This window comes from Catharus ustulatus, chromosome 6 (assembly GCF_009819885.2).
Source record: "Catharus ustulatus isolate bCatUst1 chromosome 6, bCatUst1.pri.v2, whole genome shotgun sequence".
NCBI lineage: Eukaryota > Metazoa > Chordata > Aves > Passeriformes > Turdidae > Catharus > Catharus ustulatus.
The window spans coordinates 4756963-4780946 of record NC_046226.1 but is presented as its reverse complement, the minus strand read 5'-3'; the positions used below and the strand labels follow the sequence as shown (position 1 = coordinate 4780946).

Sequence of the window (23984 nt, the reverse complement as noted above, 5' to 3'; positions counted from 1 at the left end):
ATCTGTAATCAAATACAGGCAAAACTCCCCCCAGTCACTCACTTGTCGATTCTCTCTGTAGCTGGTTTTACTGCCTTTCTAAGGGAAAAGAAAATAGAAATTCCTTAAATTCCCTAAATGTTGTCTGTTGCAATACCTAGCATGGCCCATAATTAAAAATATGCATTCTACCAGCTGGACCAGGAATTTGATTTAATGGGCCATCATGACAGTTCTGCTCTGACATTATCTAAAAAGATTCATATCTACCCTCTGCTACACAGCTTCAGCATGAAGATGCTCACCTCACATTCCTACTTGTCACCTGGAAATAATGGATTCCACAGCTTCTCCTATCAGCACATCCACCTGTCTGGAATCCTTTGCTTCACTATTTTACATTAACATCATTCCTTAAAAATAATCTCTATGTCTTTCACAGGAATGCCTTTTTTTTTTTTAAACCACCAAGCTTCCCCCTCCCCCTTCTTTGTTTGAAACACACAGCATTTGATGCAATAGGCATGAAAAATGATAATAAAAATGGATACTAGAAAACTAGTACAGCAATCCTTGATTTTCAGTGACTGATACTCTGAAATTTTAATTTTAATGTTAATACAGACAGAGCAATACAGACTGCAACAGCTCACACCCTGCAAAATGTGGCCTATTCAGTCTTTTCCACTGCAAACAGAGGGAAAAAACCCAGAGGATTTTACATTTCTACACTGGTTTATCTTATCATGCCATTATTCTCACACAGTCATCTACTTCATTTTCCAAACCACTGATATCCCAGCATAAAATTCACATCTAAAAACAGATTTTTATTGTCTTTTTTTTTTTTTTAAACCTGGAAAGATCTCCCCTGATCAAGCTCCACCAGACTCTTCCCAGATCACAAACCCAAGTCAAACCCCCATCCCCAAGCACCACGTTCACATCACAGATTCGAGCACACGATCCTTACCTAGCAGCTGCATTCTTTCAAACGTAAAATGCTTTGACTTCCTTTCTATCTAATCTGCCCACTGCCTGGACATTTTTTCAGCCTGACTTCCAAATATTCGCTCTCTCTCTCCCTCTCTCTCCCCGCGCGGCGGCCGCGGTTAACCGGCATTACTTACATTCTCTTCCGCACGGGGAGGAACAAAAAAAAAAAAAAATTGGAAAAAAAAATTTAAAAAAAAAAATTAAAAAATTAATACAACGAACTAGTAACGCTGAGGAGAACGCGAGGCATCTAGATGAAAGGCAGAGGGAAGGGCCAGCCCATCTGCGAGCCCCCGGCCAGCCCCGGCTCCCGCGGCCGCTCCCCGCGCCTGCGCCGCGCCCGCTCCCGGTTGCCCGGGGAACGGCGAGGCCGCCGCCAAGCGCCATCGGCCATTCCGTGAGGGAAGGGAAGGGAAAGGCCGGGGGAAGGGGAAGCGGCCTTTGACCTTCCTGCCGACACACACGGCCCGCACTGCGGCTTTGCGGTTCGTGTTCTCGGTGTATTGTGAGAATGGCGCCGTGGGGAAAGAAATAAAGCCCGCAGTGCCTCCCCTCCCCGCCCCCCACCTCTGCCCGTGCTGCTAAATCCAACATCCAGGTTACAAGGGGGAGTAAAAGGGAAGGGAATTCTACAACCACAGTTTTGACGACATGAAGACACTGGCTAACTTCATGAAAAAGGAGCACTTATAATAATCGAATGCAGAAAAAACTGTTAATATGAGAGCCATGGAATCACATTCCACTTAAAATACTCGAATGCAGAAAACACTGTTAATATGAGAATCATGGAATCACATTCCACATAAAATACTCGAATGCAGAAAAAATTTAATATGAGACTCATGGAATCACACTCCACTTTCTGGGTTGGAAGGGACATTAAAGATCATCCAGTTCTAATTCCCCACACGGGGACACCTTCCACCAGATCAGGCTCCTGCAAGCCCTGTCCAGGAACAATTCCAGGGATGGGGCAGCCACAGCTTCACTGGGCACCCTGTGCCAGGGCCTGCCCACCCTCACAGCCAGGAATTTCCTGATGTCTCACCTAAATCTCACCTTAAAGCCATTCTCCCATGTCCTGTCACTCCAGTCCCTTGTCCCCAGTCCCTCTCCAGCTCTCCTGGACCCCTTTTTGCCCTGGAAGGGGCTCTCAGGTCTCTCCCAGAGCCTCCTCCAGGTGAGCATTCCAGCTCTCCCAGCCTGGCTCCAGCCCTTGGAGCAACTTTAAGATTTCCTCTGAGCAACCTCCACAGGTCTCTTCTCTGCTTAGGACCCTGGAGCTGGACAAAGAGCTCCAAAGGGCTCTCCTGAGAGCAGAGAAAAGGGGAGAATCCCCTTTTTCATGTAGCCCAGAACAAGTTTGGCTTTCTGAGCCATGAGCGCTCATTGCTGGCTCAAGTCCAGCCTTTTACCCAGGAGAACCCCCAAGCCCTTCTCCACAGGGCTGCTCTCCATGAATTCCTCTCCCAGTCTGCACATGCCACAACACGTTAGACACAAAGTCCATCCACCACAGCATTCCATGATTCCCAGCCTAACACACATGAAGATCAGTCCTGTACTGCTCTAAATTGCATTTAGTGCCTGTGAATTAGCTCATAGTTTCAGCCCTGCTTTTGCTTGAAAATTTTTGCCTTTTTTTAAAATCACACTGTTTTCAGAAACAAGTTATATAAAAAATAACCCACATACAAAGAAAAATACAAAAGGAAATTACAAAAGAAAAACACAAAGATATATTGTATTTAAGGTGGAGTTAGTACTACTAGGCTCAACCTAAGTTTTTTTTTTTTGACCCAGAACCTTTCACTCTTCTCGGCCTTGAATTCCTAGTTTCTGAGATTTGTCTCCTGTTTCCTCAATGGGTAACAGGAGACAACTTGCCACTGCTCACAAATCCCAACAAAGACAACTGTAGCAGAGAGAAGATGAACAGGAGTGAAAAGACACTCAAGTGAGCTAAGAGCAGCATGTTGGAAAGCGCAGGATTTTCAGGCAAGCACATCATTACATTATCCCTGAAAAATGACTGAAATTGTCCACTCACCGCTACTTCTTCAGTTTTCTCTTCTCTTTTTTGTTCCTCTTCATCAGTTTCTGCAGCAGCTCCATCCTCCTCATCACTGCTGGAGGACTCCAGAATTTCACTGATGTCCATTTTCCAGTTCCGAGGAACACCCTTGGTGCTGAGAAATGTGGTTGCCTCCTGTAGCCCTAGAGAGGAAAGGGCCCTGGCTTTACCTCATCTGCAGCATTCACAGTCACAAAGCATTTTTTATTTCCTTTCCACCTCCTTGTAAATCACAGCACCAACTTAAATGCAATGAATCAAGCAGCATGGCTTACTGTGCTCTTTCCAAAATATGTTTTTGATTGAACAAACAAAGAAAAATGAAAGAAAAAAGAGCACTGCCCAAAGAGATGTGACATTCATGTTTGGAACAGAGGGAAAACACATTAGTGAGCAGAGGAGTGATGGGACAGGCACAAGTTACACTTGTACAATGGAAATACCTCAAATTCTTTTCCTTGAGGAGGTGTTCCAAGGGTGGGAAGACAACACAGCAAAACAAACCCAGATAACCCCAAAATCTGCCCCTCAGTCACAATAAAAGACTTTAATAAAGGAGCCAGGAAAACACCCAAAAGAAGAACATACTGCAATGAACTGTTCAGTGTTACTGGAGAAGAAAAGGCAGCAGTTTTTAACACTGCTGACAGAAAAACCTCCAGCCAGTGGTCTCAACTCTTTTTTTTTTAAACCATTAGTACTTTTGGTTCCAAAATATTCCCTTGATAGCAAGGAATGTCACAACCCAATTATGTTCTGCACAGGAAAAAAGTTCCTCTCTTCAATTTATCTCAAACCTGGCATCTGCTATTTTTTTTTTTTTTTGCTGTTCTAAAGTTCTTGGACTGTGAAATAGCTATTAAGAACAAAGCAGAAGTGAAATCATGTAATATTTGACAAATCAATCAAAACCACCTCAAGCTTTCATTTGAAGCATCTTGACTTGTAAGGAGCTGCTCCACACCTTTACTCAAACCCCATACTGTTGTTGTTGAATGGGGACTTTTTACTACAATTTTTAATAAATACAATCTAAACATTTATTTTTAATACATTTCACGTTTTGATGGATTGTGGTATCTATGTCATCCATCCATCCAATTCTGTAATCATATTTTTAAATTAAATATTAACCACAGACTGTTGTTATGAAGTTTACACTTTGCTATCTGGGTATCTTTAATGTAAACAGAGTATTTTGAGTAATAGCACAAAATTTTAGCATTAGGAGAGGTAAGTATATATTCCATTGCTCACTGACACTTCAAATGGACTACCTTGAAAATATTCTATTTATTTTCCACAAATTTGGACTAGATAAAAACAAACAAACAAAAAACCCCAAAAAAACCAAAAACAAATAAAGATTTCTACTAGACACAGTTATTTCCAGCTTCTCTAATTCATCCTATTTAAAATTGTTTACAAAATATCCAAGAGCAATTATCAGAAATCAACAATTATCAGGAAATGCCAAAAGAAACTTTGTATGAAATTACTTCATTTAAACATCTAGAATTTATTCTTAATTACCTTTTTTAGGAGAGGACTCTGATTTTGGTAAGTTTTGAAGATCTAGTTCCTTAATGTCTTTTCTTGCTATTGAGTAACTGTAAAAGAATAAGGTTTTGTGGTTACATTACAGAAAAGCAAGCATTTGACTTAGGAAAAACAGCAATTTCTAAAATTTTCAAGAGTTACCATTCACTTGCAAGGCCCTTGCAAACAACCAGGGCACTCATTTTTGTATGGTTCAAATGCAAGAGTAAGTTACCCAGAGTAAATTTCCAATCTTTCAAATCCAGGCTTTAAAGCATCCTTAAGTAATGAAGAAAACTTTGTAAATGTCTTTTATTATAATTGCTTAACCTGCACAAATCTGCAAAGGTTAAACATGCAGGCAAAAATAATTTTCTGAACTGAGAATATTCACAAGAATCAACAGCTGCTCTCCAAAACAAGGACCTAGCTAAGAGGACAGAACCAAGTCCTCTATTTTCAAAATGCCTTTTTACTAGCACAGAACAACAGTGAAGCCAATTCACAGATTTGCATTGATAAGACAGTTGACTTTAATTTTTAAATTACAAAAGTGTTCTCACAGCAGAACATATGGAGGTTGCTCTGTTCCAAAGTCATACTGGATATCCAGTCACTGAGTTACAAGACAAATCCTAACTGAACTGCAGGGAAAGCCTTAAAAGTGAGTTAGTCTAACACATTTTTTTTTACTTCTTTCATTATTTCAGAAAATCTGGAGTAAAACCTCAGGAATTAGAGGCTGCCATTTTCTGAAGTTAAAGCCATAATGCTCTACAGAAAAAAAAAAAAAATCAAAAAGCAAACAGAACAAGGCTAAATTTTAGCAGTGACATTCAACTTTCAGTACAGAAGGAGCCAGGCTCATCCAGAAGGCTGATGACACATATCTTCATTAAAAGGGCAAAATGAACCAAGTCTTCAGGTACTTGAAACACATTTCAGTAATCAAGAACTTGTAACCTGCTCAAAGTCATGGCTATGAAAAATCAAGAACTGCTCTCTCTGAAAGCAAGACGGTGACAGGTGGCCTTTGGCGAGGAAGTTTTTAGTTACAATGTGTTAACACAGATGCAATGCAATAACAATGAAGAGAGATAAATGGGAGCAGACTTTAAAAAAATCAAAAGCAGCCTTCATGCTCTTGTGAGTACATTATTCATTATGTAAGAGACACATCTCTGTCTCTCTCTCCTCCCTCTCCCTTTTGGAGAGGATGGACTAACAGGACCTTTCTTTCCTTTTGAAGGAGTAGGATTCAGATTCTGTAAACATCTTAATTAGCAATTCTATTTAAATTCTCTTTTCCATTAAATAAAGTAAATTAAACCATTATAAACTATCTAAACAGCTATGGACATCTGGGCACTGCAGGTAATGAGGCAGATACACAAACTGACACCCACAAAGAAGGTAATTTAAGGTAGTAAGAGAAATAATTAAAACCAAAACTCATTTTAAAGGACAGAAAAAGAAAAGGAAAAACATCCAAGTGTTTACACTTTAAGTTGCTGCTATTTTTTAATGAAGAAGCACCAGAAACTTTCTTGATTCAGTGAATTCTTATTGTTACACACAAAGGAAAGAATGGTGAGGATGCACAGAAGGAGTCAGTTGGAAATAGATTTTGAATGCCAAATGTGTCCATCCAGCATTACAGAAAATGGACCCTTTCCTTTGGGAAGAAATACATCTTGAGGAGCAGCATGAGATTAGTTCCCCAGTTTCCTCCCACAGATATCTAATTCAAGTGAGCTCTCACTTACAATTTGGAATCTGCAAAGGATCGAACTAAACACTGGTCCTTTTTCACCGTGACGTCGTCATTGCAGCTCGGTGACACAACCTGGAGATTCAAATAAAACATTCCTTTATCACAAAAAAAAAAAGCTCATCTTGAAATGAAAGAAAGATAGACTGCAGGAAAAGTGCTGTTTCTGTTTCTCCTGTTATATTTCCAGTATTGGGTAAACAAACCTACTTCAATTTATACTACTAAGGCCAACAACAACAAATTTCAAGAAGCAATATACCTCAAACTATTGACTTCTTCTGTACAAGCCAAAAAAAGTCTAAAATTTCATTTGAAAACTAATCTGCTGAGGTGACATCACAGGACTCTGTTCATTCACTCTGCTTTTTTCATTCTTGTCCACACAAAATTTTTTTAAAGCATTTGTTTAAAGTCACAAACCCCCTTATTTCATACCAGCTTCTGTTTTTTGGCATTTAAACTGAGATTTAAGTTGGTTTCTTGGTTTGTTTTGTTTATTAAGTTGTGGATAATATAAATCACTGAAATTCAGCACATCCTTCCATAGCAGTATCATCTCTAGGTCTAAAGAAAGTGATAAAAATGCATTTGCAGTATTTATATTACCACAAACAGAACAAGTTTATGTTTTGCTCTAGATCATACACAAGCAGAAAATGTTGAATGTAAACATATAACCTCTAAGAACCCTGTTAAATAAAAATCTGTCATTAATAAAGGGAGCTACAACCAGAACATGTACAGTACCACAATTTAAATTGAGTACATACAGGTGGATAAGGCAGAGTCAACTGTTTATCCTGTATTACACCATGTCTGAAAACACCAAAAAGTTTTCTACAGAAAGAAACTTTAAATATGCACATGTAAACTTTTCTGTGTGTATCAACAAGATGCAAAATGTTTGTCTTTATAACACAAGTCTACTTGAACATGGATTTTTTTTAATGTATGTTTATTATCAGCAGTGGCAATGAACAGTTCTATAATTTACTGAGTCAAATAAATACCAACATCTGCTCCTAGAGTAACTGACCACCAGTACAAATGCAAGCATCAAAGGAATTAGTATTTCATAAAACTGGAAGTCTAGGGAAAAAGAATTACATTTTTAAAAAAAATTAAATCCCACTGCAATTAAAATTCATAAATCTAGATTCTCTTAAATTGCCTAGGAGTGCAAATCCTAACATGCTTTATTTTTAGAAGAAGAGTATCATTACACACTGATCATTTTGTATGCAGTTCTAAAACACTTTAATGCCATGAAACTGTAACTTACACATAAATGTTAATCTCTGCTTTCCTACTCTTCATAGATACTGCAAAACACTTGTATTTTTAGCAAACATGAGAGTAGAGCTTAGCCTGACTGCATTCACAGCTTTGCTGCAGGAGGAACTCACCAAAGCTGGGTACCAGTCTGCCTTCTCAGGATTACAAGTCACACTCACAACCTTGCCAAGCAATTCATCATTGAGGCGCCTCTTATCTTCATCCTCTTCTTCACTACTTTCTTCTTCCTTTTCATCTTCAGTACTGATTTAGCAAAATGTAGAATATTTTAAAGTTTGTCTGAAGTTACTACTTGAAAACCAAAAAGAGCTTATGACAAGATTTTTCTTCCTATTTTGCAAAGCTTCAAAAAGAGTCATAATTTTAAGAGCTGAAATTGCTTGAAATACACTTAATATTTAAGTGCACTCAGTAAGAATTTTGCAGGAATTATTTCCTGCAAAAGTTGGAGTATTTTACAACAGCATCATGTTAGAACTGGAGACATGATTCAGGTTTTGATTGTGCATAGACATGAACCAAAGAAAAATTCTCTCTACCCCAAGAATTATTTTTTTTACTGTGTTCAGCATAAGGAAGGTTGAAAATCCTACATTTCCTGTTAGATGAAAGAAGCATAAATGCTCTTAAGGGTACCACAGGAAAAAAGCCCTTCAAATTCATAATATTGTCAGCATATGACCATGTCTATGAGCTGTGCAAAAAATTCAGGAGACAGAGCATTCAGACCGCTACAGCTTCAATGGGAGTGCTTCAGTTCTAGCAGAGGACACTAAAGGAAAAGCAGAAGACTCTCAAAACTCACACAGGAAGAGAAGATCTTCTCCCTCTATTCGATTTCTTCCCAATAACTGGAGTTCCAAAGTGCTCTGGATTGGTTAGTGGCAGTTGATCAAGTGTCTAGATGGAAAAGGGGGAAACAACAATGGTTTGCAATATCTTGTTATAAGAAAGATATGAATTAATTGTTTATTTTTAATTCCATGTCCACCACTGTCTTACCTCACTTTCTGCAAAGTGCCTTTCTCCCTTCAAGCATAATGAAGTTCGTCTCAAGGTCCTTTCATCACCGTCATCAAAAACTAGGGTGAAGCCAAGAAAACACATCAGCACAAGCTGATCACATCTCAATCCCAAACCTGCTGTGTATCTCACAATCAAGAACATTCTCTAGAACATCACTTTCATGCCTAATTTACTCACTCTTTAGTTCACAAGCAAAGGGAAAGTCAGTATTCAGAACTCAGTCTTGGAATAGATGTTCACACAGATTTAAGCCAGTACAAAGTGAGGCTTTGGATGAAAGTCTCAGTGTAATTTAGACATTCTTCTGATCAATACACACACAACTGCACATTTCAAACCACAGCCCTGGCTGCACACCAGTTACTATTATCTAGCAATCTCTAGGGTTTGTTTGGTTTTGTGGGGGTTTTTTCCAACTCTATACATTTATTCCTTACCTATCATCATTTAATAAATGTGGTACCTTTTACTTCTCCTCTTGTTATGAGCAATCCCACAAAAAGATCAGTGGAAAGAAAAACAAGTTTCTGTGAGTTTTTGCTACACTATTAATGGCATCTTACAAACAGATCAAGATACTGGAAACCTGCAATTCCAAATCTGACCACTTCACAAGGAATATTTAGCACACATCCTGTTGTGTTGCTCTCATGAATAGGAAGCTCCATCAATACACAGCAGAAGGCTGGAATGCTGTGAGGTTACTGCAAACTCTGCCTGAGAAAGATCTACCCTTCATTTAGATAAAAAATTTCCTTGAGAGAAGGAAAGCAAAGTTTCCAATTCCCCCTGACTCCAAAGAGCAGAGCCCAGGTGGCTGCAGGATGGAATCCCAGCAAGGTACAAGTTTATTTGTATGAGGTCAAAGTGCAGAACAGAACACTTCTCTATATTTAAACTACTTGAAACAGGCTTTGTGCACTAGTGAAAGAAAGCTGCAAGTGCTGTGTATAGCAGAATGGTAATTTTGGCATACTTATAAAATTAATTAAATAAGCTGAATAAGATAAGTTTTCAGGTTCCTCCATTTTCAAAGTACTGCTGTGGTATACTCCATATGTTCCACTACTGAATTATCTTAATGGGTTAGAACACTTGTACACACACAATTAACTTTTCCCCTTCCAAAAATCTCAAACTACTCAATTTTCAAGAATAATCATTTAAGAGGACAAATGGCTGATGATTGGCAACAGGTAATTTGATTTTAAAAAGGCAAACAGAACCAAATATTTGACAATAGAACCAAGCTGTTTCTTTTTATTTATGTTCTCCAAAATTGGAAGCTCTACCCATTTATTTAAAGCTAGTCCAGCAGAGGGATAAATCAAGCAAACTATTCATAAACCAGATGACATAGACCAGCTTTTCATCCTTAGAAGATCAAATACTACAAATACTAGAAGGTTAAGTAAAATACCCTCAGTAAAATACACTAAACTCAAATTAAAACACATAAGGAAATTATGACAATCAAGAGTAACAATTTATATTGTGGACATGTACAAAGCACCTGCAACTGCCAGCACAGCTGCAGAACTTGGAGCAAAACATCCTTGCAGAACAACAAAGTGTAAAAGAACAGCATAAACTGCAAGATTTTTTTATCTACATAAGTGATCACTTTAATAAGTTTCAATGGATAAAGGATAGCACCATTTGTCATACAAAAATATGAATTATTTGAGTTACTAAGGTGAAGCCAAATAAGGAGTGTCTCCAATTAATCACAATGCTTGAAGTATTTCGTAATTGTAGCTACTTCAAACTTGCTTCTCCTCTAGGGAGAACACTTGACTGCCTTACTGAAAGGGCAATCAGAAACTCCCACTGATAAACTCAGCACCTTTAAAAACATAAGCCTTTCTGAAACTAAGCAGGCCTTGTGGTTTCCATCTCAGTCTTCAGAAAAATCTGCTCCACCAAAGTACTGCTCAGATTCGTGTCACCCTGTGCGTGACTCTTTAATGCTCGTCCTAGAGGATTTAAGGGAATGTCTTTCCAAGGCACAGTATCAAATATTAAGGATTCTGTAAATATAAGTAGTTAAGGCAGATGGCACAGTTTTTGGCAATGAGATATTTTGAAACTGTGATAACAGTCATGTCAGAAGAACTTAATACACTCTAAGCTGCAAATTCATTCCTCTTTTTAATCTCATGCAGAAGCAAGGCTGTTTAACTTGAGCTAAAATGCCCAGAACGAACAACCAAACTAAAAACTTTTAAATTAAGGCTGAATAACTTGTACCAATTACTTCATTCCTTCAACAGGTTATTGCTACAACTTCAAATTCTTCAGAAGCAAAAACCCTTAAAGGCTGTGTTTTATAAGGAAGAATTCACTGGGCAGGGAGAGGGCAGGAATCAGGACCAGAAGACAAGGAGAATCTGCCCATCCACACACACACAGTGACATCATCAAAGGATGTGTTTGCAGCGTCACGATTCTCATCTCTAAAGAGGAAATTACAACCTTGTCTTTCCAAAGAAACAAGGCTGAAAAAGCAGAAGCCCTTCAGGTCCTCCCATTGCCTCTTCTTGTGGTGGGCAGGGGCTTGCTGGGGAAACAGGGGGCAGAGCAGCTGATTTCTGGGAAGGGAAGGACACAAACTGCTCAGTGCTGCAGAACAGCCAACAGAACATCCCAGGAACCGCAACGAGGGGAAGAAAAGCGACATTTCTGCCCGGCAGAGCCCTTTCCTCCAAACACACTCCCTAATGAGGAACACTGACAGAAGGGGAAAAGAGATGAGTAAGCAGCACAACCTGGAGGAACAGTCTCTGCCATAATGCTTGGTCTAGTCCCAAGAACTGAGTCCAATATGCTCCATACAGAGCATATTGAAACAGTGACAATAAAATGGAAATTTTCAGAATTTCGCTGCATCTCAACGTTGTCTGTGATAGTATGAGAGAAACAGAATTGGGTTTTTTCTGTTTGATGAAATCTACACAACCAATCTATGACAGAAAAATAAAAACAAGCCTCCCAGCAGTGATCAATACAACATTTTGCAAGAATTTAAAAAAAAATTACTAAAAGTTCAGTAGCTCAAAAATGCACTACAAAGTGCAACTTTAAACTCCCTGTTGAAGAGCTGGTATCTTCCATTTCCTGTCTGCAGTAGACTTGTATATACCATGAGCAAAAATCCACTAATACTGTCATCACAATAAGGCTGTCTCAAGTTTGGTTTCCATGTATTTAAATATATAATATTAACAAGTCAACTAATCAAAATCATTTTTAGGCACTGTGAAGAAGCTTGTCACAAAATGCTACAGATCAGTTTGACTACATCTTGTTTAGAAATATAAATATAGCTGTACCACAAATAGATTAAAAAAAAATACTGAAAAAGGAGAAGAGAGCAGAACTCTAGAGAGAACATCCTCAAAGCAGTTGTGAGATGACTTCCACAGAGCCACCAGTGTTACCAGGAAAAGGCAGTTCTGTGACACACAAGAGCACATGGAAAACAACCCTCAAAGCTGCATCTTGCAAACTTCAAATGCAACAAGTTGTGTTACTGCTGCTGCCCAAACCAAGAGAGATCAGATTCCTCACTGCACTGCAAGGAAACTATTTTCTCTCGCTTTCCAACCCATTGAGAAACTTTTAAAGTCACCAAGACAATGAAATGAAAGTACATACCAGAAATTAAAGCTGTTCAGTGTCACTGTGCACACTGAATTATTCTCACTGGCTGCCTGGTAAAGCAGCAATTTATGAACTGCAAGAGCTGCTGTCTATGAATATCTCAATTAATGTGTGCAGATTTTGCAGATATTTGGGGTTCAGCTGTGGAAACAATATAGAAAGAACCAAGAGCTGTGAAGTGCTGGTTGAATGCCTCAGAGACAAGGGCTGTACTACTGATTCATCACTGCAAAAGGACTTAAGAGCAAGTATTGCACTGTACTGTGCTACTGAGAGACCACACAACTCAAATTTACTGTTTTTAAATGATTTTATGAGAGCTCAAGTTCCTCTTACAAAAATATATTTGAAATATCCCAGGAAGCAGGGAAGTTTGAGTGGCCTTTGAGTCTACTCACAGAAAACTATCACCTCACAGACAAAAGCCTGCTGCCTGAAACTGCTTTTTCTGAAATGTTAATCTCACTATTGTTACACATGGAGATTAGAGGAATGAAAATCTACCTCCTTGCTTTCCCTGGAGTATTGTTTGTACACAATTTTATAATATTTTTAACACTCAGTTCACATAGTAACAAAGGTGGTTCTATAAGCAAGGGTTCAATCCAGTTGATTTGTAACAAGGTTCTATTGTTAAAATAGTAATTTTCACTACAAAATCTTGCTCCTCTACACACCTGTTCCCTAAACACATGTAAACACAACACATAGTGCTGTTCTTTTTGTTCTAGATTCTGCAGAGAGCAATCAACAGAGCTACTGCAGCATTTTTATGTGCCACAGGTGCACTTAAACAACACATTCCATGGAAGAGCTCTGGACAAATACAGGGTTCCCTCAAAATCCACACCAGCCAATTTTACAGAGAAAAAGAACAAATTGATGGTGGGTAGAGAAACACCAGCCAAGTGGAGACAAACATCCATGGTTTTGGATTCCTGGATGACACATGCCCAGCCCAGAGACGATGCTTCTGCCACGTGGAACTCAACAGGATGCTGAGAACTGGTCAAACCAGCCCTGCAGACATGACCAGTGCCTGGCACACAGCACAGGGCAGGTGCTGGTCAAGAAGGGACAAACCAACAGCTCTGGCAAGGATGGCCTCAGCTGGCTGTGGGGGCACTGAGAGCTCCCATCATCCTTAGAATTACAGCTGTAGTAAACCCAGGATCAAGCCTATTGTTCCTCTGAGCATAAATATCTCCACAAAGCATCAGAAGAAAACTTTTAAAAATAGTAAAATGTGATTATAAATAGCAACCCTGCTCCTCAAGTCCTGGGACATCAGTGGTGGTTCATCTGCTGGTAAATATCCTCAACATTATGAACTGGAATTTTCAAAATCCATGGAACATGCAAGGTGACTAAAACTGAGCCCTCAGTGTCTTTAATTTCCATGAGCTCACCACAGTAAGGTGAAGTGAGGCAGCTGGTGGCTGAGACTACACTTCATTCCCAGAACAATCAGCCAGGGCTCTAACTCCTCTCAGCACACACTCAACTCAGCATTTCCTGGAAACTGCCACCATGATTACGAGAGGAAGAAGCCACCAGCAGAGCTGTGGGGCTCACTGAGCTGTCTCAGAAGTATCTGAAAGGCAAAGTCTCAAAAAGTAAGGCATCCCATTCCTTTCACGCTGAACAGTACATAAAATCCTAATAACTGACAGCAAGGTCTGCTAGAAACTTCAAAGGCCTTTCACTGTTTCCCTCTCCTAATTCCTACTCATTTCAGAGGAAACATTACTGAAGGTCAATAAATATTTTTTATTTCTTTCTTTAGAAACACTTTTCAGTTATTCTACCTAGCAAAATACAAGACTCAATGTATTTGATCTGGTTTTGTTTAATCTTGTTTGAAGTTGCAGAAATTATTATATTACAAAATAAAAAGAGACCTAAGCACTCTCAGATTACTGACCTGAGTTTTGCCAAAGGAGAGATGACAGGGCAATATAAACCAGCCCATTCTAACAGCAACTCCTGGATGCTTGCTCAAATGAAATCCTGTTTCTCACTTTTTTGTATCTATTACATCACTTCTCGTTCTGTGCAGAAGTGATACAAAAGTGTTTCCTCCAAGGACATCTACATAAGGATTTCTGTTTTCTGAAGTTCTGGTAATGCTTGTAAGACTCCAAGCAGAGTGTGAGAGAAGGAAAATACAAGTATGCACTTTGTAAGGTGTGGTCTGGGTTGTGGTTTCTTTGTTTTTCAGTCATTTCAGACATTATTTTAGTATTTACCTGAAGCATTTTAAAAGTTAAAAGAGAATCAGGTGCAAGGTACACTCAGTAAACTGTAATTCAAACCTTGTTCAGCTAAAGCAGACTGACAGACCATTTTAATTCTATGCAATTATCACCTAACAATATATTCAGCACTTCAAAAGCATCAATGAAGCACTTTGTAATTTGTAAATTAAGGAAGTTCAGTTTAGATAACTGCATTCTAAAGACAAACATCATCAAATCATTGAATCACTCAATAAAATCATCAGGTCCAACTGAGCCATTTGTTAACCCAACAACTTAAACCCCTATTAGTGTCACATCACTTTGGATTTGAGGAGTGCCTTGTGCAGTGACATTTCCCAAACACTTTTAAACTTCCACTCCAAACAGCTTTTGCTTCTTCCCTTGCTTCTACTGAAAAGCTGAATTTCAAAGGTAATTTCAGAAGTATTTCCAAATCACAGCTGAAAAGTTCAATAGGACTACATGGATAGAGTAACATCATTATCATGTAAAAAGAGGTCAAAAAGTGATTCTGTTGAAGATAAAATAAATCCTTGTTTATTCTGGGTACATGAACACCATTAATAGACAGGAGATAGTGCTGAAGTACAAACTAATCATCACTGTGGCTCTTGCATTACAGTGGTGGCAAAGCAGCTTGTTATAGCAAACTCAGCACTTCCACTGGTTCAATTTATTGACCACAGCGAAGTTTATTCAGGTGACTTCTCCTTTACATCCCTACATGAAACAGAGAAACTGATGCAAAAGTGAACATCACTTCTCACTAGACACGCAGGCAGTTTGTTCTGGTGCATTTTTTACACATCTGTATTTAATACTCTGAAAATGTTTGCCTGATGTATTACTGGTTTCACTAGCCAGAGATCAGTTTGTTTTGAGATCACTAAAAAAGAGATGTTAGATAACACAGAGAATAAATAGTGAAGGAAATGCACAAACTACTGAAATACAAGCTTTCCATCTCAAAATGTTCAGGAAGGCCTCCTGTAAACCTGGAGCCTTTTAATCCACTTCCTTCTCAGCTCTTCAGCTGTGACTGCATCAGTCAGGAAGGCTGTGGAGCAGCACACTCACCAGATTTTAAAAAGTAACCCATTCAACTGCTTGCTTCACCAGCAACATAAAAATACACCTTATATCTATCCAAAACTTTCTACAAAAACACAATGGAAGCAGCAGGCTAAAGACAAGGCTTACTTTTCACATGTTAATATTCCTGTACTCAACCTGGAACACTTTCCCAGTTTTAACTGCACAAGAACCACGATGCAAACTTGATGATCTGCTTACTCTGGTCAATGTTACCTGTGCTTTCAACTCCAACAAGCAAATCCACCACACAGAACTAACAAAAATGTTCCTAAATCCAACAACTACAATTGTATTTTCACAGTTAAAGTGATGTAACAGCTCTGCACGTTCATTCAATATAAGATTACTTAAATAACCCCTGAGCTCTAAACTTTCACAAAATCCTAGCAGTTTTTATACATTTGCATATGGAAAACATATTTTATTTTCTCCATTCTGCCTGTCAAAAAATATTATTTAGGGAAAGAAAATTACAGTAGTTAATTAATCTGTTGGTTCATTTCTGAGGAATTGCACTTTAATAAATGTATGAAGTAAAAATCATGGCATGCATGATTTCTCTCTCACATAATTGGGGAGAGTTCAACAAGTTGTTAAATATAAACAACAATCCATTAATACAGGGCAGAGCATTTATTCACTGTTCAAATTTCCTGCAAGATTTTTGGCAGAAATGCACTGCTCAAAAGAAAAGGGAAAAAAAAAAGAAAATAAACAAGAAAAAAAGGAAAACACAGACAGAACTCATCCCCCAAACAAGGGATTTAAAGTTCACATGTCAAATGTAAGAAGACAAATGTCTTCTGGCCCAAATTCAAACAGAATTAGCTGGAAGTGCTATTTGAAAACTGAAATAAGTTAGGAGTTCGCCAATTAAAATGCTAACTCATAAACCATTAAATGGTTAGTGCAAGACTGTTTCTTACCACTTCTGTGACAGAATAGAGAGCCTCAGAAAATCTGTGAGAAGTTAAAGGTCCCATGTTCTACCTCGAGTATGTCACATCATAGTACTAAACTAAGTAGATTTTAAACCTTCTGCACTCCAAAATAATCCTGCCTTTCCTCCCTGACCTGACATCCACTACAATTTTACAGCAATGTTATAATCCTGAAGAAAAAGGCAAAGAACAGTGAGCTTTGTCAACCAGCTTAAAGCACTCACTAACAATAATAATCATAAAGTGATAAATCCTTCTAAATTATCTGCAGAGCTTTATCCTGATCCCACCAAAGACAACATAACCTCACCTACTGCCAAGGAAACACTGAATTAATGAAAATAGCTTATTTCAATCTTAAAAAGGGGTTAATGAACCAAAATAATTAAGACTCCATGGGACAGAAGACTCCTCAAGAGAGGATAGAAGAATATGAAGTAAAGCTGAATATGTTTGGTACCCAAGGCAGCTAATGAGAAACACAGAGTTTAAATTTACAAGCACTAATCCCCAAAGTAATGCCCAAGAGTAGCATGTACAGGACAATTAACAGGAGCATGTTCCTTCCAGGCAACTATTAGGGAATAGAAGGCTCCACTGCAGTAAGAAAGTTGTGAAAAAAAAGGATGGGTGCTTGCAAAGCTCTCCTATTCAAATACTGTCCTTTTATATATGCTTATCTACTATTACTTGAATGTTGCTGAGTTTTGTCCTTCTGCTCTTAAAGCTGTTTCTGAAAAACCTGGAGATCAGAATTATTGAAAATAAAGAAATTTTTCTTACAATGATCAACACTGATATTTTGCTGACCCTGCATTCTGAACTTTCTATTTTCAATACATAAGCCTCCAATATGAGGAGAAAAGTAGTTTTCTATTTCAATTTAGAACATTATTTGAAAATTTTATTAAAGCAAACAGCTATTCACATTATAAATAAATTCTCCTCTTTTCCTTTTTTATGTGGCATGTTGATTCTTCTCTCAAAAAGAAAGATTCTGTCTTCTGTTGATACTATCCATGTTCCTTCTGTACAAGCTTGCATACAGTGCAAGGAGGCTCATATTTCAGTCATTCATTCCATACCACAAGTTTGCAGCTGGAAGAATGATTTTACAGGGTTTATGTCTTAAAATCTGCAGAAATGATTCTGAATTTCAGTGAGTGCAACTGCTATCATTACAGGTACATTGTGTCAAATAAAACTTGATTATTCAACCCTGCAATTACTCGTGCAAAAGCCTCCCTGAACATCAATTATTATCCTGCTTGAAATGGAAAAGGAATCAAGATGTGGAGAACTTTAAAAAAAAGTCTCCTCTAAAAACTATCTCAGATCATGTAATACAAGATGTAATTACTGACATTGTTACCTATAATTAGAAATATATTGTTCAAAGATTACAGCCCATAAATGAAACATGGCCACTCACCTACAGTGTACCAACTGGCATCTGTCAGCTTGCTGATAACTGCTTCCTGAAAAGATCCATCAGGCATCTTGGTTTCAACCATTGCTCCAACCTGCAACAAGGAGCAGCTCAAGGTTACCTGGAAGCCCACACTCAGAAAATTGAGAAAAATACATTAATCCTCCCAGCAAGCCAGATTTACTTTTTAAGGCTCAGTTTAGCTAAATGCTGCTTTGAAAGTTTAGTTACTGTGCAGGTAAGAAAGGTCCTTCAGCAACATGGCTGAACTGCAGGTAGACATTAAAGCACTGAGAAACTCAAAACACCTAAGCATGACTTCAGCACCTCAAGAAAGAGAAGGCCAATATCTAAAAGTCATCAATTCATTAGTGATAATCATTTAATTGCTACTCTTTCTTGTATTTTAAACACAGTTCTACTGTCAGCTAGACGAGAATTTCAGTAGCAGCCTTGGTATTCCTGCAGGAGCAACACAGAAAGACAAATACAAGCAAGATGACCTTCTCTGAAAAACTCTATTTGCATTCAGTGTTTATAGCACAGCTCTGCATTTTAGCTCACAACTGTTAAACAGAATGAAAATACAAATAAACATTTTTACATAAAATACATCAACTATTCTAAAACACTGAGTAATTGTATTTACTCTTGTCTAATGGGTTTGAACGTGGCTTGGCACTCAAGTTGTTAATTACTTCTAAGGAGTTTCAACATTTAATTATTTATAAGAAGTTTTGTATCTTATGAGAAGATAAAAAGTCCCTGTGCAGGCAAAACTGCATACCCAGTACACCACACAGAGAAACATAAATATCTACAAAAATTAAGACTAATTCCTTAGAACCCATCTCATCTAAAGTGATGAACCTCTTTCTGTTGATTTCAATCCTGAGGAACAGGTACCACCTAAACACCATCAAACTTTAAGACTTTTAGTAATTTCTGTGATTACCAAAAGAAGGCATGCAATATACATACTCTTAGAGGTCCTTTGACTTGGTCATCTTGCACTAACTGAGTTGAGTTATCCCCTTTCAAGACCACCTGAAAGATATTAGTGAACATTTTAATATGCATGTTATTTTTTAACAACACACAAAAAAACCACAAGAAAATGCATATAAATATATATATAAACCTTATTATCCACATTCAGCTTATCAAATAAACTCAAATGTTACTGTTCACAGAAAACACTTGGCATGGCCAGTTTTACTGACAGGAAGCCTCAAGTATCACATTTAATTTTTAATTTGAAACGTCATTATTAAAGAACAGGGCAAATCAAACATCAATCACTCCAAAGCAAAGAAAATACATTTTTATCTGAGTTTAAAATTTGACACAATCCAGGGCAAACCTGGAATTGGGTTCCAGGTGAGAAGATTAAGCTGTGTTTTTTCTTCTCTCTGATTCAAGTGTAGCATTTCACAGACAACACTTTAAATACTAAACTACAACCAAAATAAAAACCTCTCTTTATTAAAAATGGAACAAAAAATCGCCAAACTGGCCATGAAAACAGCATTTCTGCTGCCTTGAGCAAGTTTTTATGGCAAAGATGTGGAACACTTCCAAAGTGATGAAAATAAGGATCAGTTACAGTGTAAGTAAACATTGCTTTTCCCTTTAAAATTCTACATTCTAGAAGGGAACAATGAGGAAACAGAGTGAACATCAGCCTGTGCAGTTTAATTTTAAAAATTCCATAATTTCTATTTGTTTTCAGCAACCAGAAGTTCCAGGAGCTTGCTTTGATAATGATGTCCAGTTTTCTGGCTCCCCCAATTATCCTCCAAGCACAGACTACACTGTAGCTGTATTTATAAACACAACACCAGGAGCATGCCAAAACACCATCAGTATATAACATACATTCAGGTTAAAAATGCACTTTATGTTGATATAAAACTGAAAACAAAAATTGCAGAGGGATGAATACAGGTTGTCCTGCTGCTCAGGAAAAGGTTACAGGACGTTTTGGACTCTTTACACTCTTGGCAAGCGTGCCAGGGTGTGCCTACACACTCTTAATTACAGTATCAGGCTTAGCTTGTTAAAACTGCTATTGTTAAAATATAATTGAGAGCCAGCGACAGGAATTTCCACCAAGTCACAGCAGCCTCGTGTAATTCCAAATGTTATCGTGGAGTAATAAAGCATCTGATTCTAATGAGAAAAAGAAACTCCTACCTATTAACAGGCTAAATACTCCACCAGACCAAAGATGCAGACAAAATCAAGCTTGTCAGACCTGCATGCTGCTTCCTACAGAGCTTCTCATTAACACAGATTTCAAAGAACACCATAAATTTCTCTAAGTACTCATTAAGAGCAGGCAAAAGACTCCAGTATCTGAATTACATTTTTTTCTATTGATGAAAAGCACTCTGATAAAGTGACAGGATTTATATATGTAACTGAAGAGGCTTGTTCTACTTGATCTAAGCATGGAAGCACACAAAAGCTTGGATGTATAGCTACAAAAAGCAGCTTTCACCTCAATTTGTTGGGGATTTGGGGTCACTAATGCTTTATTTACATATCTTGGACAGCAGAGACTAAAGTAGGAAGTGGGAATACTTTGACAAGACAAGGAAGAACAACAAGTTCTGTATTTACTTTCAGTTTTAACTTGCATTTAACAATGTTCTATTCTTATTCTCACATAGTGGCATTTACAACAGTGTTACAACACCAAAATGACAACTTTTCTTTTGGTTGTTTTGGCAAAAGCACTCCAAATGTGAATGACTACTATGTGCCAAAACTCTCCATGCACAGAAATTCAGCTACAGCCAGGGCATGCTGCTTTAGAAGCTGAATCAAGATGCTCAAAAATTAAATATTACCCTGGGAATTACTAAAACCTAAGAAAGAAATTATTGCCATCTCTCTTGCTGTTGACTTATTTTTGCACTGCCTTTTCAGTTCCAAACTGCAAAAGTGAGACTGTCACTTGGTATGAAATGGAACTTTTTCTTCTGAAGAGATTGCTCTCACTCCTTATTATTCATGTAAAGCCATAATCCTGTACCTGTGACATCAAAACTTATTGCTGGGAAACTGATGCATTTGAAAACAGAAGACAAATGCAGTCAGGAAAGAAGGAGCAAGAAACCTTATTTTTGTTCCAGCATCTCATTAAAAAAAATATAAGAAAATCCCAACATTTCCCCCTAAATAAATAAATAAATGAAAAACCAAATAACAAAATATAAAAAAACCACCAAAAACACTTAAGTGCTGTTTAAAATTCACACAGTGAAGTGATGAAGGCTTTCTGATCTTCAGGAGCAGGATCTCCTGTGACAGCCCTTTCAGCACAAAGCTTTCCCAAAACGAGCAGCAGCCCCAGCACGCTTACCTTGACTTTCACAAGCCTTTTCACCGTCTTAATCTTTGCCTCACAGAAGGCACCACGGTACTTGGCACTGACATCAGTCCCCACTGTCAGGTAGGCAGGCTCATCTGCTGCCTGGAGGAAACAAAAACACAAACCCAAACTTTAGCTCTTATTTATAGTTACAGCTGCATCACTGTGTATTTCATTTTACACCCAGACTTTTGAACCTGTTGACTTTTAACTGATAAACAGTGCCTGTCCTCAAGATTGCCATCACAGAGTTCTTCAAAAGGGAAAAAGAAAACCCAACAAACAAGTTCCAGGAAGTTTTGGTTTGTCACTGATGTTGACACACGCCTCCTGTCAGTTCATTGTCAGCTTCTCCCACAAATGTTTTTGAGGGCATTCATTGATACCTGGGAGATCTGCTCATAAAAAGGGCAGAAAAGTTAAGGAGTAACTATTAATTCTAGTAGTTTCTATACAAAAGGAAAACACTTCAACTGCAAAAAGGCAATAGAACAGACAGCTGTATTTTTTCAGCTATAAGCAATTCAATAGCACAGATTATTTTAAATGTTTGAGATCAGTGTCATCCCAACACTTACAATTAAGTCTATAACATTCTATATATAGGATTTCTTTCCTGGTGACTAAAAGGAGACCTCTAGAGAAATCTGTTGCTATCTCTTAAACAGCTATTAACAAGCATTTTTCTTTCCTGGAATGCCTTATCAAAACCTAATTGCCTGTCCATTTTTCAAGAGAAATATTCATCACGTTCTCCTTAACCTGGACTTTAATACTCAACATTTCACTTTACTGTCCTCATTGCAGCTGATAAACAAGGACAAAATTATCACATCGAAAAGACAGGAAATGGTGCAGAATCTAAAATAAACCGGGATGCATGTGGGTTTTTTTCTTAAAATTCGGTATTTCATTCAACTCCAAAGGGAAAAGGAAAAGTTTTGTAAATCATACTGCAATTGTTGAGCCTTTGTACCGAGCAAACCGGCAACAGCAAAGGCGGGACAAAAGCTGTGGTTTTGCAAACTTGCCATAGCAGCTGCTGATACAGGAAGCGTTTAAAGACGGGAGCCCGAAGGACAACAACAACAACTCCGAGGCGATGAGGATGTTCCGAGCGCTCCTGCACGGCGGTGAGAGCTTTAAATCACCTGCACCTCGCCGGGGAGCAGGAGCAGCACTCACAGCACGCACCGACCCCGCGTTCTCCCAGCGCTGCCGTGCCCAGACGGAGAGCGATTAAAAATGAAATCTCCAGAGCGCCGGGCGAGCAGGGCGGCGATCCCCGCTCCCGCCGGAGCCGCCTACCTTCATCTTTAAGGGTTATGTGAGCGATTCCAGCTCCAGGACTTCTCCTTGCACGGGAAACACTGCAAAACAAGAGCGGGGGAGGCTGAGGGCTGAGCGCGGGGCTCCCCGCGAGGGGCGGCGGGGGGAGCCCGGGGAAGGCGGAGGGAGGGACGGAGGGAAGGAGCCGCCGCCCGTCCCGGCCGCGCCGAGGGAGCGCGGCCGCCGCTTCCCGCCGGGCGGCCCCGCGCTCGGTGTGTGTCACGTCGCCATTTGCTCCGCGGGGCTCAGGGGCCGCCGCCCCCCACCCTGCCCCGGCCCCCTCGCAACTTTCCGCGGCCCCACCGGGCCCTCTCCTCCTGCCGGACTTGTGCCTCGCGCAGCCCGGGGCAGCGCCGCAGCCCCCCGGCCCAGGGAGCGCGGGGGCCGATCCCGGGGATACCGGGACAGAGTTCGGGGGTCCCGGTCCCGGGGGTCCCGCTCCGTGAGGGGGGCGGCGCGCGCGCCCGTGCGCTTCCCCAGGGCGGGGGAGGGGAGGCGGGGGGGGTTTAAAGCGCAGCTCCCGGAGCCGCTTCGCGTCCCCTCCCCCGGGACGGTGGCGCGGCAGCTGCAACTCCGCCACCGCCACCACCGTCGCCGCCTCCTCTTCCTCCTTCTCTTCCTCCTCCTCGCGCGTCCCTTCCTACCTGCGAACTCCTCGTTCCGCAGCCCCCGCGCCGCCCGGGCCCCTCCGCAGACGGCGGCGGCCCCGGCTGAGCGCGGCCCCCGCTCCGCCCCCCCCTCTCTCCCGCCCCCCTCCCCCCCCCGCGCGCGCGGACCCGCCCCGCGCCGCAGCGCGAGCCCCAATAAACAAGCGGCGGGAGCGGGGCCGCTCCCATTGGCCGCCGCCCCGACGCCCCGCGCGCATTGGGCCGCCGCGGACAGCACCCCCATTGGGCCGCGGCGCGGCCCCGGGCGCACGGGATTGGCCGGCGGAGGGGACCGGAAGGGCAACGGCGTGATGTGATTGGCTCGGGGCGGGACGGGCGGGAGGGAGGGGGAAGGACGGGGCGGGGGCGGGACGGCGGCGGTGGCGGTGGGGGCGGAGCCGGGGCGCGAGGAGCGCAGGCGCGGCGGCCGCGGCGTCGCAGGCGCCATTTTGTGCGCGGCTCTTTCCCATTTTAGGCCGCGGGAAGAGGGAGGAGCGGGAGCGCCCGTGAGCTCGGAGGAGGGAGCGGCCGCGAGGCTCATCCTGAGGTCCGC

At 40.3% G+C, this 23984-nt stretch overlaps 1 protein-coding gene across 1 annotated transcript in view; it reads right to left on the bottom strand.

The window, feature by feature from the left end:
• ARID4A (AT-rich interaction domain 4A) overlaps window positions 1–23505 on the bottom strand; it is a 45796-nt gene extending 22291 nt beyond the window's left edge. The window contains exons 1-11 of the mRNA XM_033062943.2: window positions 23429–23505; window positions 22764–22825; window positions 21447–21557; window positions 19058–19123; window positions 18080–18170; window positions 8664–8743; window positions 8467–8561; window positions 7772–7904; window positions 6358–6437; window positions 4586–4662; window positions 3029–3195 (exon numbers count right to left, since the gene is read on the bottom strand). Of these exons, the coding sequence (XP_032918834.1) occupies window positions 3029–3195; window positions 4586–4662; window positions 6358–6437; window positions 7772–7904; window positions 8467–8561; window positions 8664–8743; window positions 18080–18170; window positions 19058–19123; window positions 21447–21557; window positions 22764–22769 (906 nt within the window). The 5' untranslated portion in view covers window positions 22770–22825; window positions 23429–23505. The remainder of the gene's footprint in view (window positions 1–3028; window positions 3196–4585; window positions 4663–6357; window positions 6438–7771; window positions 7905–8466; window positions 8562–8663; window positions 8744–18079; window positions 18171–19057; window positions 19124–21446; window positions 21558–22763; window positions 22826–23428) is intronic.
• Between the last annotated feature and the right edge of the window lie 479 nt (window positions 23506–23984).